The 13,366-nt window shown below is 44.3% G+C and overlaps 1 protein-coding gene across 1 annotated transcript; it reads right to left on the reverse strand.

Moving 5' to 3' along the window:
• Nucleotides 1–2: 2 nt before the first annotated feature.
• On the reverse strand, nt 3–9,851 carry SUV39H1 (SUV39H1 histone lysine methyltransferase). Its single transcript, XM_053371217.1, has 6 exons — nt 9,744–9,851; nt 5,918–6,063; nt 4,841–5,506; nt 1,613–1,759; nt 1,381–1,510; nt 3–1,018 (listed from the first exon to the last, which is right to left on the reverse strand). Exons 1-6 carry the CDS (start codon nt 9,760–9,762, stop codon nt 882–884), a joined length of 1,245 nt encoding a protein of 414 aa, XP_053227192.1. The 5' UTR covers nt 9,763–9,851; the 3' UTR covers nt 3–881.
• Nucleotides 9,852–13,366: the final 3,515 nt, after the last annotated feature.

Here is a 13,366-nt window from a genome sequence, read left to right on the forward strand (position 1 = left end):
AATAAGGAACCCAACCATCTAATTCATTTCGTCAGTCATAATTAAAAAGCTTCATCACAGCTTCCAGTGGTTTCCAGAAGCTAGATTCTTTGCCCCAACCCATTTCCAATATATATATATATATATATATTTAAAAACATATTCTCTTCAAAACAAATGCATTAGTTACAAGAGGCAACATTGTGGCTTTTCACTTTGCATAGGGCTTTATGATGGTTATTAAGTGCGACTTCAAGTACAAATTACATGGGCCTCTCCCATCCTCAATCAAAGCAAGTTCTATGGATGTGGAAAGGTGGGGAACAGTCATACGGCACACTGAGGTAATACAGAGTCTTTGTGCAGATAAATCCATTTTTTAAATGGCTTGTGTTTTACCACTTACTCATAAATGTGGCTAGAAAGCAGTTCTGCTGTAAAACCAAGACTTGTATCCCTTAGAAAACCACACTGAAGATAAGAAACTCATCAAGTGTTCTCTGCCACGTTGCACTCACAATCAAGCCTTCAAAATAGTAAAAAGCTATAACAGGTTCTAATAAGACATCCAGAGACTTATGAGATACTATGCTGTGTTTTTCCAACCAGTACATCAACAGCAAGTTTGACAAGTCGAACCAATCTCCTGCCTGCTGAATAATCTCTCAGCTGCTGTAAGAATATTTCAGTCTGGCAGTAAGAAGCAGCCAGTCATGGCTGGGTAGCATAAGAAATGTCAGTTATTGCTCTCTCTGCAATTCAAAGTACTGGGTGTTTTTTGTTTTAAGCAGGTAAGTTCCTGACTCTTACCCTCTGCCTTCAAACTTTCAGCAACTGCCACTTCTGTATTGAATTCTAGTCCAAGTCTATCCAGACAACTGTAAAGCAAAACTGGCAAGGAACTAGAAGAGGTATTTCCGGCAAGACTCTGTGCCACATTTACACTCAATGCGCATCCGCTTCTTTGGAGAGCCAGCCAGGCCTCCAACTAGGCCAAAATTAGAGTCCATCCTTGTGCTTTCTGCATTTACTGGGTCCACTGTGGGAGAGATAGGGAAGGTGGGAAATCAGCACTGGAACCAGAATATCTTCCATCATAGCAGACCTGTCATTGAATTTTATCTAGCGAATGCACCCTATCCACAACAAGGCTACATACTGGCCAAAAGATTGAACTCATAAAAGTTCCCTGTTCCTTTAAGCTCCTACCTATCACACTATTAAAAAGAAAAGATAGCAGAATTATCTTAGAATACTGTTGCTATGCTTTACTTGAAATTCGAGGAAATCTAACCAGAATTTTTTAATGGTTCAAAGCATGATCTTCATTCTTAATCCCTGCCTCCCAAAATGAACAGGTCTCAATGCCCACCTAAATTTCTCAAGCACTCCCCTTCTTACCTTGCATGTTGTAGTCAAAGGTGAGTTCCTCACCAACACGAATAGGTCGAGTAGCAAAGAAGGCAATGCGTGGCAGCCGCTCATCCAAATTTTCAATGAAGACATTGTAAACCTGTAGGTTAGGGTTACACTGGAAGCAGAAAACAGGAGTAAGAGGGAAGTAAGACAAGCTCTACATTAAAAGTTATGTTAAAGATATGGCTCCCTCCCCACTGTGATCTACCCCACTCACACTGTGGTTGACAAAATGTGAAATGTTGCCATAGTATGCGGCATCCACTGTGTATACATCTTCTACGTAATCAAGGTCAAAGAGGTATGTGGCACCCTGTCGATCATAGATCTGACCCCGTCGTTCAGCCTCCTCTGATGTGATTATCTGGGAGAGATGCAAAAAACAGTAAGCACTGCAAAAATGGGGCTACTGCATCTTTCTTAGTAATCTATTGAAAATATTCATCCAGATCTCATTTGTTCCCTAATTTCTGCTATCTCTATGCTGGGTAACCTTTCTACACATGCTTCTACACATGCTTTTGGTTATGAGTTTAAATCAAAGTTCTAAATTCTCAGAGAAGATACGATCATGGATAGAAAACCTTCTAAAGTCATTCCCCTCATGGTACATTAATTTGCCAAAATGTTTTTCTTCCATGAATCTTTGATGTTCAAGATTACAGTACTGAAAGTTGACTGCCTAATTATTTCAGTAAGGACCTAAAATCTTGACCATCCTTTATGGTAACTTCACCCATCTAAGCCTCTCTGTGACACAGGTATCCAGGAGGTGGCTCCAAAATGCCTCACTTCTGCAGCAAAACTCATTCTACAGGTTCTACTACCCACATGTTTAAGAGTATCAGGTAGGAATCATACAATTACGGCCTTCTTGCTATTCAGCTGCATTCAGTGCTGTTTGTGTGCAAGTAGAATAGACTTCCACTCATGCAACAAGGCTCCCACTGGCCTCACAGTCCTCAAAATCTGCTCCTGAGAGTTCCTCAGTCCTCTGGAGCATATTTGAGGGCATGCAGGGCAGAGAAGAGAAGACCATAGAAGTCTGGTCACACAATATCAGAAATTTTATAAATAAACACTGGGCAGAATCTATTTCCCAGTTTGATCAAATAGACCTTGAGGGGACTTATATGTAATTGCAATGATATACACACATGCATATTCACAAACCCAATATTCACAAGCCCATAGTCCCCTGGTTGATGAATCACTAAATCTGTGGTGTCAATATGTCATAGGATGATTTACTGAGCAAAATAATGTTGATGTTCTTAGCTTTTGGCACTATTCCCCAAAACTATTTAAATTGTATAAAAGATCTCTCACTTTAAAATGAGATACAGTGGTACCTCGGGTTAAGTACTTAATTTGTTCTGGAGGTCTGTTCTTAACCTGAAACTGTTCTTAACCTGAAGCACCACTTAAGCTAATGGGGCCTCCTGCTGCCGCTGTGCCACCAGAGCACGATTTCTGTTCTCATCCTGAAGCAAAGTTCTTAACCCGAGGTACTATTTCTGGGTTAGCAGAGTCTGTAACCTGAAGCGTATGTAACCCGAGGTACCACTGTACAGTTTATGACAAGGGCAGGGCTGGCAGGGACACAACTAAGATTTTAAGAAAATTTACTGGTTACATCAGATGAATGTTCAAGTTTGAGTGTCAACCACAATATCTATACAGTAAATGTTCCTTTCTTCCTGAATTTGTCCATCTACTTGTCCCACTTGAATTAGCAAGACCTACAGAAACCACCCACAGCCTTCCAGAGCCCAGTAATGTAGAGATCATCATACGTGGGAGGGGGGCTTATTCCAGGGATCTTCCTGATTTCATGCAATGTTGCCTTTTGTGAGCGGACCTCAGGAATGTAACTCCTGTGTAAGTTTTGGGCCTACTGCATTTAAACTCCACAACTTTCATGTTTGAGAACCCCTCAGAATTCAGGGGTCAGCAAACTTTTTCATCAGGGGGCTGGTCCACTGTCCCTCAGACCTTGTGGTGGGCCAGACTATATTTTGAGGGGGGGGGAATGAATGAATTCCTATGCCCCACAAACAACCCAGAGATGCATTTTAAATAAAAGGACACGTTCTACTCATGTAAAAACACGCTGATTCCCAAACCGTCCGCAGGCCGGATTTAGAAGGCAATTGGGCCAGATCCAGGCCCCGGGCCTTAGGTTGCCTACCCATGCCTCAGATGGATCAGTCACAAAGAGCCTCACTATCCTTGTAATGTAACTGATATCCCCCTGTTCCCTGATCAAAGCAAATCTTGTCAACTGACCATATAAAGATAAATTTTATCACTTTGGAAAGTAAGTGCAAATATAACCCCTCCATCTTAGACTGGAGCCCATGCAGTATAGCCATCTATTTAATAATGCCCAGTTTGACTGGAATATTTCAAGTTCCTATCCTTGTCGTGTGTAAATATGCATAATACCTAGCCCTTTTAGAATTTTGGTGAAGAGTTGCTTCTGACTGACTGGAGCATTTCAGAAAATCAGAAAACATTACAGGCAGTTAAAATAAGTGATACCAGAGCAGAAAGAGAAAGAAAGAGAGAAGTAAGAGATATTTCCATTCTTTATAGTTTCAGGGTTTTTTGTTTGGTGTTAGCAACAAGTGATATGGATTATATTTTGATAAAATGAAATGTTTGTTGTTTATTCCCAATATACTGTTATGTTTTATGTGTATTGTTTTTAATGTATTAACTGATTTATTATTATTATTATTAGACACTAGTAAATCTGACTGAGTTTAATAGGGTTTACTCCTAGGTAAGTGGTTATGATTGAAACCTAAATATCTCTGCCTTTTTGATGAGTCTGAAGTACCATATTTTTCGCCCTATAGGACGCACTTTTTCCCCTCCAAAAATGAAGGGGAAATCTGTGTGCGTCCTAGGGGACGAATGCAGGCTTTCGCTGAAGCTTGGAGAGCGAGAGGAGTGGGTGCGCACTGACCCCTCTCGCTCTCCAGGCTTCAGGAAGCTATCAGCAAGCTTGGGGAGCCCGCGGGAGTTCCCGCAGGGCTCCCTAGGCTGCGGATAGCAGCCTGCTGCCCAGAGTACAGGGCGCGCTGAAGCAGAGCGCCCCGCGCTTCAGGAAGATACCCTTTTCTCCTCTAAAAACTACGGTAGGTGCGTTTTTAAAAGCTTGGGCTTCCCCCGCGGCGGGGGGGGATAAAAAATGTTTTCTTTATTCCCCCCCCCCCAAAAAAAAATTAGGTGCGTCCTATGGGCCGGTGTGTCCTATAGGGCGAAAAATACGGTAAATATTTCTACCTGAAGCTCACTGCTGGAGCATGTCACGTACAAACATGGTGTTACTGCTTCACATGTTATAGAATGGAACAGGCCAACCCAGCTTCAATTTTTCTTTCCTCCTGTACCCTGGATCACAACTAAACTTCTGGTCCATGCCTGCTCATCCTACCTCTCCTACATACTCCATGACAAAGCTGTTCTTGCGGATCTTCTCCAGTGTGCGCACACCCCAGCCACGTCCATTATCTGTCCGGAAAATGCAAAGATCGTAACGAATGCCTTTCTGCACCACACGGTTAGAGCAGTCAATCCCACAGCTGCAGCGAGAATTGCACTCATAGATGGGCATGCCAGCCTTGATCTTCACTTGGCCAAACTCATTATACGCAAATTTATGGTGTGAAGCACCAGGACAACAACCTCCTGCTGCTTCTGAAAAACAGTCCAAGCACTCACAACCCACAGCCACCTGGTTGAGAGTGATGCCCTCCCCAACCTTGTACTCATTAATGTAGACAAAGTCCCGGGGAGGCCCTTCCAAGTCCACCTCATTCTCTACCACAATGCATCCCTTGTGGTTGCGCTTGGCATTGAGTTCATATTCCCAATGCTGCAAAGCCCGCCGCTGTTTGGCCTTCTGCACTAGGTAGTTGGAGATGCCTTGGTCAAGCAAGCGTGTATTCTTTCTGAGCTTGCTTCCTCGTCGAATCAATGCCTGCTCTAGGTCCCGGTGGAACTGTTTGAGTATACTGATACAGCGCAGGTTCTTTCTGGGCTCCCAAGTGTTCTGTGACTCAGGGTAGCCCCGCCACTTCACCAGGTAGTATTCCTCATCCTGAGTAAAAGGTAACCATGCACAGTGTCAGCTTAAAACATGACAATTCTCTTCCCAGAACTGAAAACAAACCCCAGAAAATAATCTCTCCCAATAACCCCTTCTCCTCTAACCTACTAAAACCCAGAGTAAAGGACAAAACCCAGGTATCTCATGCAAAATTAAGCAACTCTGCAACATTCTCTCTTAACAGCTTCAGTCCTGTAAACTATGGGCCACCAATCAAAGGAAAGGGAGATTATCTGGATCAGTAATGCCTGGCTAAAAGTATAAAGAGCAGAAAGAGGGGTGAAGGAGTGCCAACTAACACCAAATCTCAATGTACAAACACTTAACTGAGAGCTAGGGAAAACAGAGGCAAGGTTGAATAAAAGGTGTTGCTAAAGTTGCAAGAGGGCCCAAGTAACTCACCCGAGCTTTCTTGTAGTCACAGAGATATTCTACTTCAAAATCACAGAGGTTTTTTCGGGTAATACCCAAACCAGGGCAGCAAACTTTCTGCAAACGGCAGAGATCCTGGAGGTGGGACCAGGTTGATTTGCAACAAACAGTGCAGGCTATGGGAGATAAGGCAGATATACATTAGAATAACTGTATATTTTCCTTTAACAAAAAGTGGTAATATACTTTTCTGGCTAGCTCTATCATTGTTTTTAGGATCATAAGGAAAAGGGAAATCTCAGAATGTTAAGTCTTACACACATTTCTGATGTTTACTGCCACAGAGGGCAAGAACTCTAAAATTTGTGCAATGCATCCTAGAAGGTACAGATTTAATTTCCCACCTCTGTTCCCATTCCAGTACTAAACATACCACATCCCAACCATAATTCCTTGCCTGTGTTTCACTTTCACATCTGAGGTTTGCTTGTTCTTTTGCAAACCTATTTGCATATAGTGATGAATCTTAAAACAGGTCGAAAGTTATCACATCATGTGACTACTCAATGTATTTAATTCAACTAAATGCCCTGAATACCAACCCACAGCAAAACGTGGCAATGTAGCACAAGATTTGTGCTGCAAGGCCTCATACATTTTTGTGATAGCTCTGTCATAATTCTTGCTCTCATCCCTATCTTCTAACAACCCCTGAACAGACCTGTATCCTAGTTGCTTATCCTTAGATAGCTAAGCAACATACTTACATAAAACTATGTCAAATGTTATGTCCCAAGCAAAACATTTTTCTGTTTGGCAGCATTTCTAACCAGTTCAGGTCCCACAGAGTAGGATTACTTCCCTATTTTACACAGAGGACTAAACATACAGCTTTTCTAGGAAAATTACTAAAACACTTCACTGTTCTAAGAGTTAAAAACCTTCTTCTGGTCTCCAGCTTCTATTTGTTGATGGTCCATTTGCTGTCATTATTATTATAATTTATAAAGCACCAAAATTGCTAGGTGCTGTACAGAAATTAGAAATAACACAGCCCTTGCCTTCAAACTTACAATCTATTAATAAACTTGACACACTGGGGGTGGGGGAATTATTTTTTTCTAATGAACAGTGGCATACCTGATTCTCCTCCACCTCCTCATTTAATCCCTACAACCCTGTGAAGTAGGTTAGGCTGACAGACAGTGACTGGCCCAGGGTCACCAAGTGAACTTCAGGGCCAAGTGAGGATTCAAACCCTGGTCTCCCAGAGTCCTACTCTGACACTTTAGCCATTACACCACACTGACTCTGAAAGGAGAATCAAGCCAAGGTGAATAGGTTTTAAAACATGCAAATGAGAGTTTTCAACCCACTTTCCCATGCAGTGTCTAGCTGATGGAAGAGTTCAAGAAGGTAGTAAAGTCAGAGAACCTTTTTCATGCAAAACAGATGCTCTACCATTAAACTACAGCCCTTCCCTCAAGTCCTCATTGTTTCTCTCTTCTTATTAGACCCAAGGTATCTTTAAATGGCGTTTCCGTGCGCTGCTCTGGTTCGCCAGAAGCGGCTTAGTCATGCTGGCCACATGACCTGGAAGCTGTACGCCGGCCCCCTCGGCCAATAAAGCGAGATGAGCGCCGCAACCCCAGAGTCGGCCACGACTGGACCTAATGGTCAGGGGTCCCTTTATCTTTACTATCTTTAACATAAATAAGCAATTCTCCCTTCTGTTCAAAATATGTTAACAAACTCCTGGAAGGCACCATAGCTCAATGGCACAGCACCAGCTTTACATGCAGAAGATTCCGTATTCAGTCCTTGCCTGGCATTCCCAGGTACAGCTGAACAAGTTCTCTGTGTGAGACCCTGAAGAGCTACTGTCAATCTATATACAGATAACACTAAGTTAGGGTAACCAGTGGTTGAATTCATAAGGCATCTTTGTATATTCACACAATCATTTCGGTGGATTTTCTTGGGGGCATTTGAGTATAAATTCCCCATTCTGGGGCTTTGATCAACAAAATCCTAAGTGAACAGAAATTAAGATGCTTTGTAAAGTCTCTAGGAAACTAGTTTGTTCAAACAGCTTGCCTTTCACCTGCAGGATCCTTGTTCTTTTCAAGCCTATAAAGCTGATAGCACTAGATGCAAGGTGAACACCAAATGGGTCAAAGATCCGGAGTCTTGTGATTAGCGCACTGTCATCAGCCTTAAACCTTTGGCATCAGACAGACTATAAAATATGGTGCAACAAAAATAGATTGCAAGGACAATCACAGTTGCATTTTGAAGAGCTAATTGGTAGGTGGAGGTTATCATAAACTTGCCATAAAATCCATTTATTTATTAGATTTATATACTGCGCATCATACGATCTTAGAATGGTTCACAGGATAAAAACATGTAAAAAACTAAAACAAAACAGCAAAACAATTACCCCCCTTCCCTACTGTACTCTGAAGGCAAGATTAACATAAGCATACTGAAGCGGAAGCGCCATGAAAATCATTTCTTTCAGTAATCTCTCATTATGATGAGAGATTCCCCCACTCACTATTCTGAACAACTTAAAAAAAATGCAAGAGTGCACTGCACTAAGAACACATGTACAGTTTTACATAAATAGGTTACAGGGATTGCCAAATCAGAATTGTACTGTCATCTTAAATTTATGAGGAAGACCTACTTAGGGAACTAAAGTTCTTGTGAGCGTTTTAATCAAAGTGGGTTTTTACTTTTCCACCAAAAAGTGGGAGTATATAAATACAATCATTGCTGCAAATATTAAGAAAACTAGAATAACCAATGCCTTTTCTCTGGCTTCTGGCCCATGTAAACTCTCTGAAGTTTCTCCACCAGGTATCAAGCTCACTGCCTCCTCCTGCTCCATGACAGGAAGGTATCGGGATTTGAAGGGGGGGCTTCAAAACTGCACGCCCAGGGTAATGTCCCCCCGAAACAGGGCCGGTCACTCTTAGCCCAGGGGTTTCACAGCTGCTTCCCCGTCTCCACCTGCTGCCAATCTCCCGACTTCCGCACACAAAGTTCGTACAAGTGGCTGAGCTGGCTGTCTCTCTCGGGTGTCTGACAGGCCAAGGGTCCGAAAGCAAGGCAGCCTTTCGTCAGGAGCCCAACCTTGTGCCATTTCTTACCCCAAAACCGAGAGGCCTAAATGAAACCTAAGCCTAAATGTCTAAAGGCGTTGAAGGCGGCAAGAGTTTTTCAGGGGCGGCAGAAGGAAGGAAGCACATGGCGAAAACACAAGGCGGGGAGCGGGACACCGACACCCACAGAGACACCCACATATAGGGGGAGGGCGGCTGGCAGAAACAAATGACGGGGGGACGGACGACCACAACGGGGGCAAAGCTCCTTTGCCCAAGAAAGAGGAGTCGGAAGGGCAGGCCGGCGTTTTGGTCCTGGGGGGGGGGCGGGGAGAGGGGCGCTTCTGCCTCTCAGCAAGCGAGACCCCCGCCCCCACATTCCCCTCACGGCTCCCGTTCTTCCTCTCCCCACGCGCGCCTCCGCCGCCGCCTCCTTCCTCCTCCTTTCCCGCCCTCAGCGCGAGGCGGCCGCCCTACGGCCCCCCAGCCGCTTACGCCGCCTCTCGCGCGCTCTCCCGGCCCCGGTAACGGCCGCCCGCGGCCGCCTCAGAGGGGTGGGGGGTGTGCCGGGGGCTCCCGCCCTCGCGCCGCCCCCTCGCCCCCCACCTCCGCCACCGAACGCCCGGCTGCCGAGCGCCGCTTCTGCCCGCGCGGTTCTCTCCATCGCCGCCGGCGCCGCCTCACGCGCCCAGCCCGAAGGCGCGTCTCCTCCAGTCTCGCTCGCTCTCGCCCGTTTTCCCTCTCACCTTTTAAATTTTCCGCCATCTTGCGCTTTTTTCTTTTTTTCCCCCTTCCAACTCCGCTCCAGCCACTGAGGCCGCCGGAAACTTTTTTCGTCTCTCGCGGGGAGCGCCAGAGGGTCGGCGCGGCGGAGGCGGCGCCAGAGAGTCGCAGGCGGATCCTCGGAGCCATCCGCGCGCGGCCCAATGGCGAGCCCCGCTCAGCTCTGCAGGTCCCGCCCAGCGCCGCCCGTGACCAATGGCCGCTCCCTCCCCGGCAGCCTCAGTCGGCCTCAAGTTAGTGGAAAAAGGCGGCGCGTCGGTAGGGACCGTCACTTGGGAAGACAGGCGAACTAATGCCCGTGTACTGGAAGAAGCAAAGGTCACCAGTGCTGAAGCAATGACTCTTCAATGACTCTTCAACATCAATTTCGTTGGACTGGTCATGTTGTTCGGGTGCCTGATGATCGTCTTCCAAAGCAACTCCTCTATTCCGAACTTAAAAATGGAAAGTGTAATGCTGGTGGTCAACAAAAGTAGCTTAAAGACTGTCTCAAGCATAGCTGTCAACTTTCAGATTTGAAAATAAGGGATCAGCAACCTCACCTGTCCCTGAGACAGTCTACAGGATATCTAACAATCCAGGATAGCAGCGGGAAACTGCGCTGAAATAAGGGAATTTCCCGCAAAAAAAGGGAAGGTTGACAGCTATGGTCTCAAGGGAAATGTTAAAAAATGTAGTATAAACACCAACAATTGGGAAACACTGTGAGCGCTCCAGTTGGAGAACAGTCTTTACCAAAGGTGTCATGGGCTTTGAAGACACTCGAACTCAGGACGCAAGGGAGAAACGTGCTAAGAGAAAGGCACGCTTGGCAAATCCACACCGTGATCAACTCCCACCTGTAAACCAATGTCCCCACTGTGGAAGGACGTGTGGGTCCAGAATTGGCCTCCACAGTCACTTACAGACTCATTGTTAAAACCGTGTTTATGGAGGACAATCTTACTCGGCTATGAGTGATCGCCAAAGAAGAAGAAGAAGACAGAATGACCACTTAGGAATTAGTACCATGTTCTTCCTCCTCACCTCCCTGAACAGAGCACAGCAACACACACCACACACACAAGCTCATGTAACTAAGGTCTTATTTTATGTAAATATAAAAAAAAAAGTTTCTGCAACATCCCAATCGAACTGACTTCTATGGAATTCCTGCATCTTCTCCACCATAGGTAAAATACAGAGGGTAAACTGTACCTCATTTCTACCCTTGTCCATCAGACAGACACAAGGTTTTCTCTGGCTGGGGCAGAGAAAGTGGAAAGGGCAGCATTATTTATTTCTCAGCACCTAGCAACTTGCACATTTTAATCCACACTCCCAATACGTATATTTTTATATATATAAATAAATCTGGGTCATATGGTGCCGAATCCAGGCAATGGCCATGCTCCTATTTACTTACTTAACACACATAACTTTTTGTTGGAATACTACTGCCTCTTCACAAACGAAGGATGAAGCCATTTCCTATAGAGAACATTATTCTACCCAAAAAGAGGATTTATAGGAACCATGGCTATTGATCCCTTCGGCAGCTTTAGGTCAGGAGATGTTGGCAGGATCTCGTAGGTACATTACACCTAAGAATCTAGAGAATCCAGTCCTTGGCCATTTGGGGTGTGGGAAGAAGCCGCAGTTGCTCAACTACCTGTAATGCAATCCCATGCAGGTTTCCTCACATCTAAGTGCCACTGTGTTCAGTGAGTGTTTATGCCTAGTATTGCAGCCACAACAGGCTTGCGAAACATTGCAGTTTGATTTCCCTATTCTTTCCCATCTCTTCGGGCATTTCTTAAAATCTGACTTCTCCCATCTTGGTCTCATGATTGCCCAGGGCCTGTATATAAATGCCTGGCAGTGAACCATTCTGCCATTAAACTTTTTGCTCTTGAACTGCTGTCAGTACTCTTCAGGACCATACTGTCCTCTTTGCCCTAATTTTCCAGTGTGTACCTTTATCTGCTCTCTGTTCTGCCCCTACTGGCTGCTATCTGCAATATTGCGTGGCTATCTTTAGTCCGAGAGCTGCACATTCTCCTATCCTGAACTGCATGAATGTGTTACTTAACGCTCACCAGGGTTTATCTAGATCAGGGGTGGCCAACTCCCAACAGACTGCGATCTATTCACAAAGTTAAAAACTGGCAGTGATCTACCCTCTTTTAGGGAGGGGAAAAGCCACGTTTTTGGGGGGTGCAAGGCAAAGATGTTGAGCTTTTTTTAGGGGAGCCAAACTTGTTGAGCTTCTTTGGGGGTAGCCAGTGATCTACCAGTGATCTACCACAGATTTCCAGTGATCTACCGGTAACACACGATATACCTGTTGGACGTGCCTGATCTAGATTCTGGAATGGGTACACCATACCTGTCAACCAGATAGACCAAAATGGAAGTCTTGTAGTAAATTAGCCTTCTATAAGACTGAGCCAAGCATCTTCAAAAGATTCTGATATAACAACTTTAAAAGATAATCATGCTTTACAATCTGAAATGCACAACCTATGTCTTCAAAAATAGTGCAAAGGAAAAACCAGTGATAGTGAAAACAAGGGCTACCCACTGTACATTTGTCACAATACAGTAATATGTTTTGAATGCATTATAAACATGCAACACCAGATGGCACCAGAGAGCAAAAAGGATTTTTAATGGATTTTTACAGAGGCTTCTTGTTGTTGTTATGATTTAATTCCTGACTTATTTATAGCGTTTTTAACCTGTGTCTAGATCCATCCCAACTTAGAGTCAGGCAACCATTTGGTTTCTTTAACAGGCTTGTTGCTGCAGAAGATACAGTTGCGTCTTCTGCAAAAGATCTCTTCTTCCCTGCTGTGGTATAATTAGGGTGTGTGTGTTTTTAGCTGGAACTCAGTTCCAGCATCTCTCAGGTGGGTGCCATTGCCATTTTAAGAGAACAAGAGAGGTGTTCGTGGTGAGTTCTAGCACCTCTTTTTCTAGAAAAATAGCACTGGGAATAATAATAATAATAATAATAATAATAATAATAATAATGGTGTCCTGTTTGCATCCAGGAAGCTGCTGCTGTTGCACCCTCAGTAATGTAGTAAGATCCAGGATGTCAAGATTCTTGGCTACATGGTGTTCAACAATTATCCCCTCTCCCTGTGCAAATAAGGTTGTGGATTCTACATAGTTGGGGGATATCCTGGGTTGTATCCAGTAATCCACAAACAGAACTCCACTTGCACAGCAGGGCTACCTCTTCCTTCCCTCCATGTGCCCCCAAAATCTGTTTCAGACGGCTCTCCAAGTCTCTGGAGATGATTTTGTGAATGCACAGGAGGCTGCAGCGGAGAAGAGGAGAACGTCTAGTGGAAAATGAACAGTAGTTACCACCCCTGGGTATACAGAAGTAACTAAGCTTCCGAAATGAAATAAAATTACATTTAAAAAACTTTAATGGAAACCTTTGTCTTTACTTAGTTACTCTGTTCATAGCTGTTGAGACTGTAGAAAGAAAAAAGGATCTAAAGAAACAAGAAAGACTGTGGGCCAATCTAGACATGACACAATGTGCCACTTTAAAATACGTTACAGTTTTTAAAAATATATATATTATAGG

Source organism: Podarcis raffonei, chromosome 17 (assembly GCF_027172205.1).
Source record: "Podarcis raffonei isolate rPodRaf1 chromosome 17, rPodRaf1.pri, whole genome shotgun sequence".
Classification (NCBI taxonomy): Eukaryota; Metazoa; Chordata; class Lepidosauria; order Squamata; family Lacertidae; genus Podarcis; species Podarcis raffonei.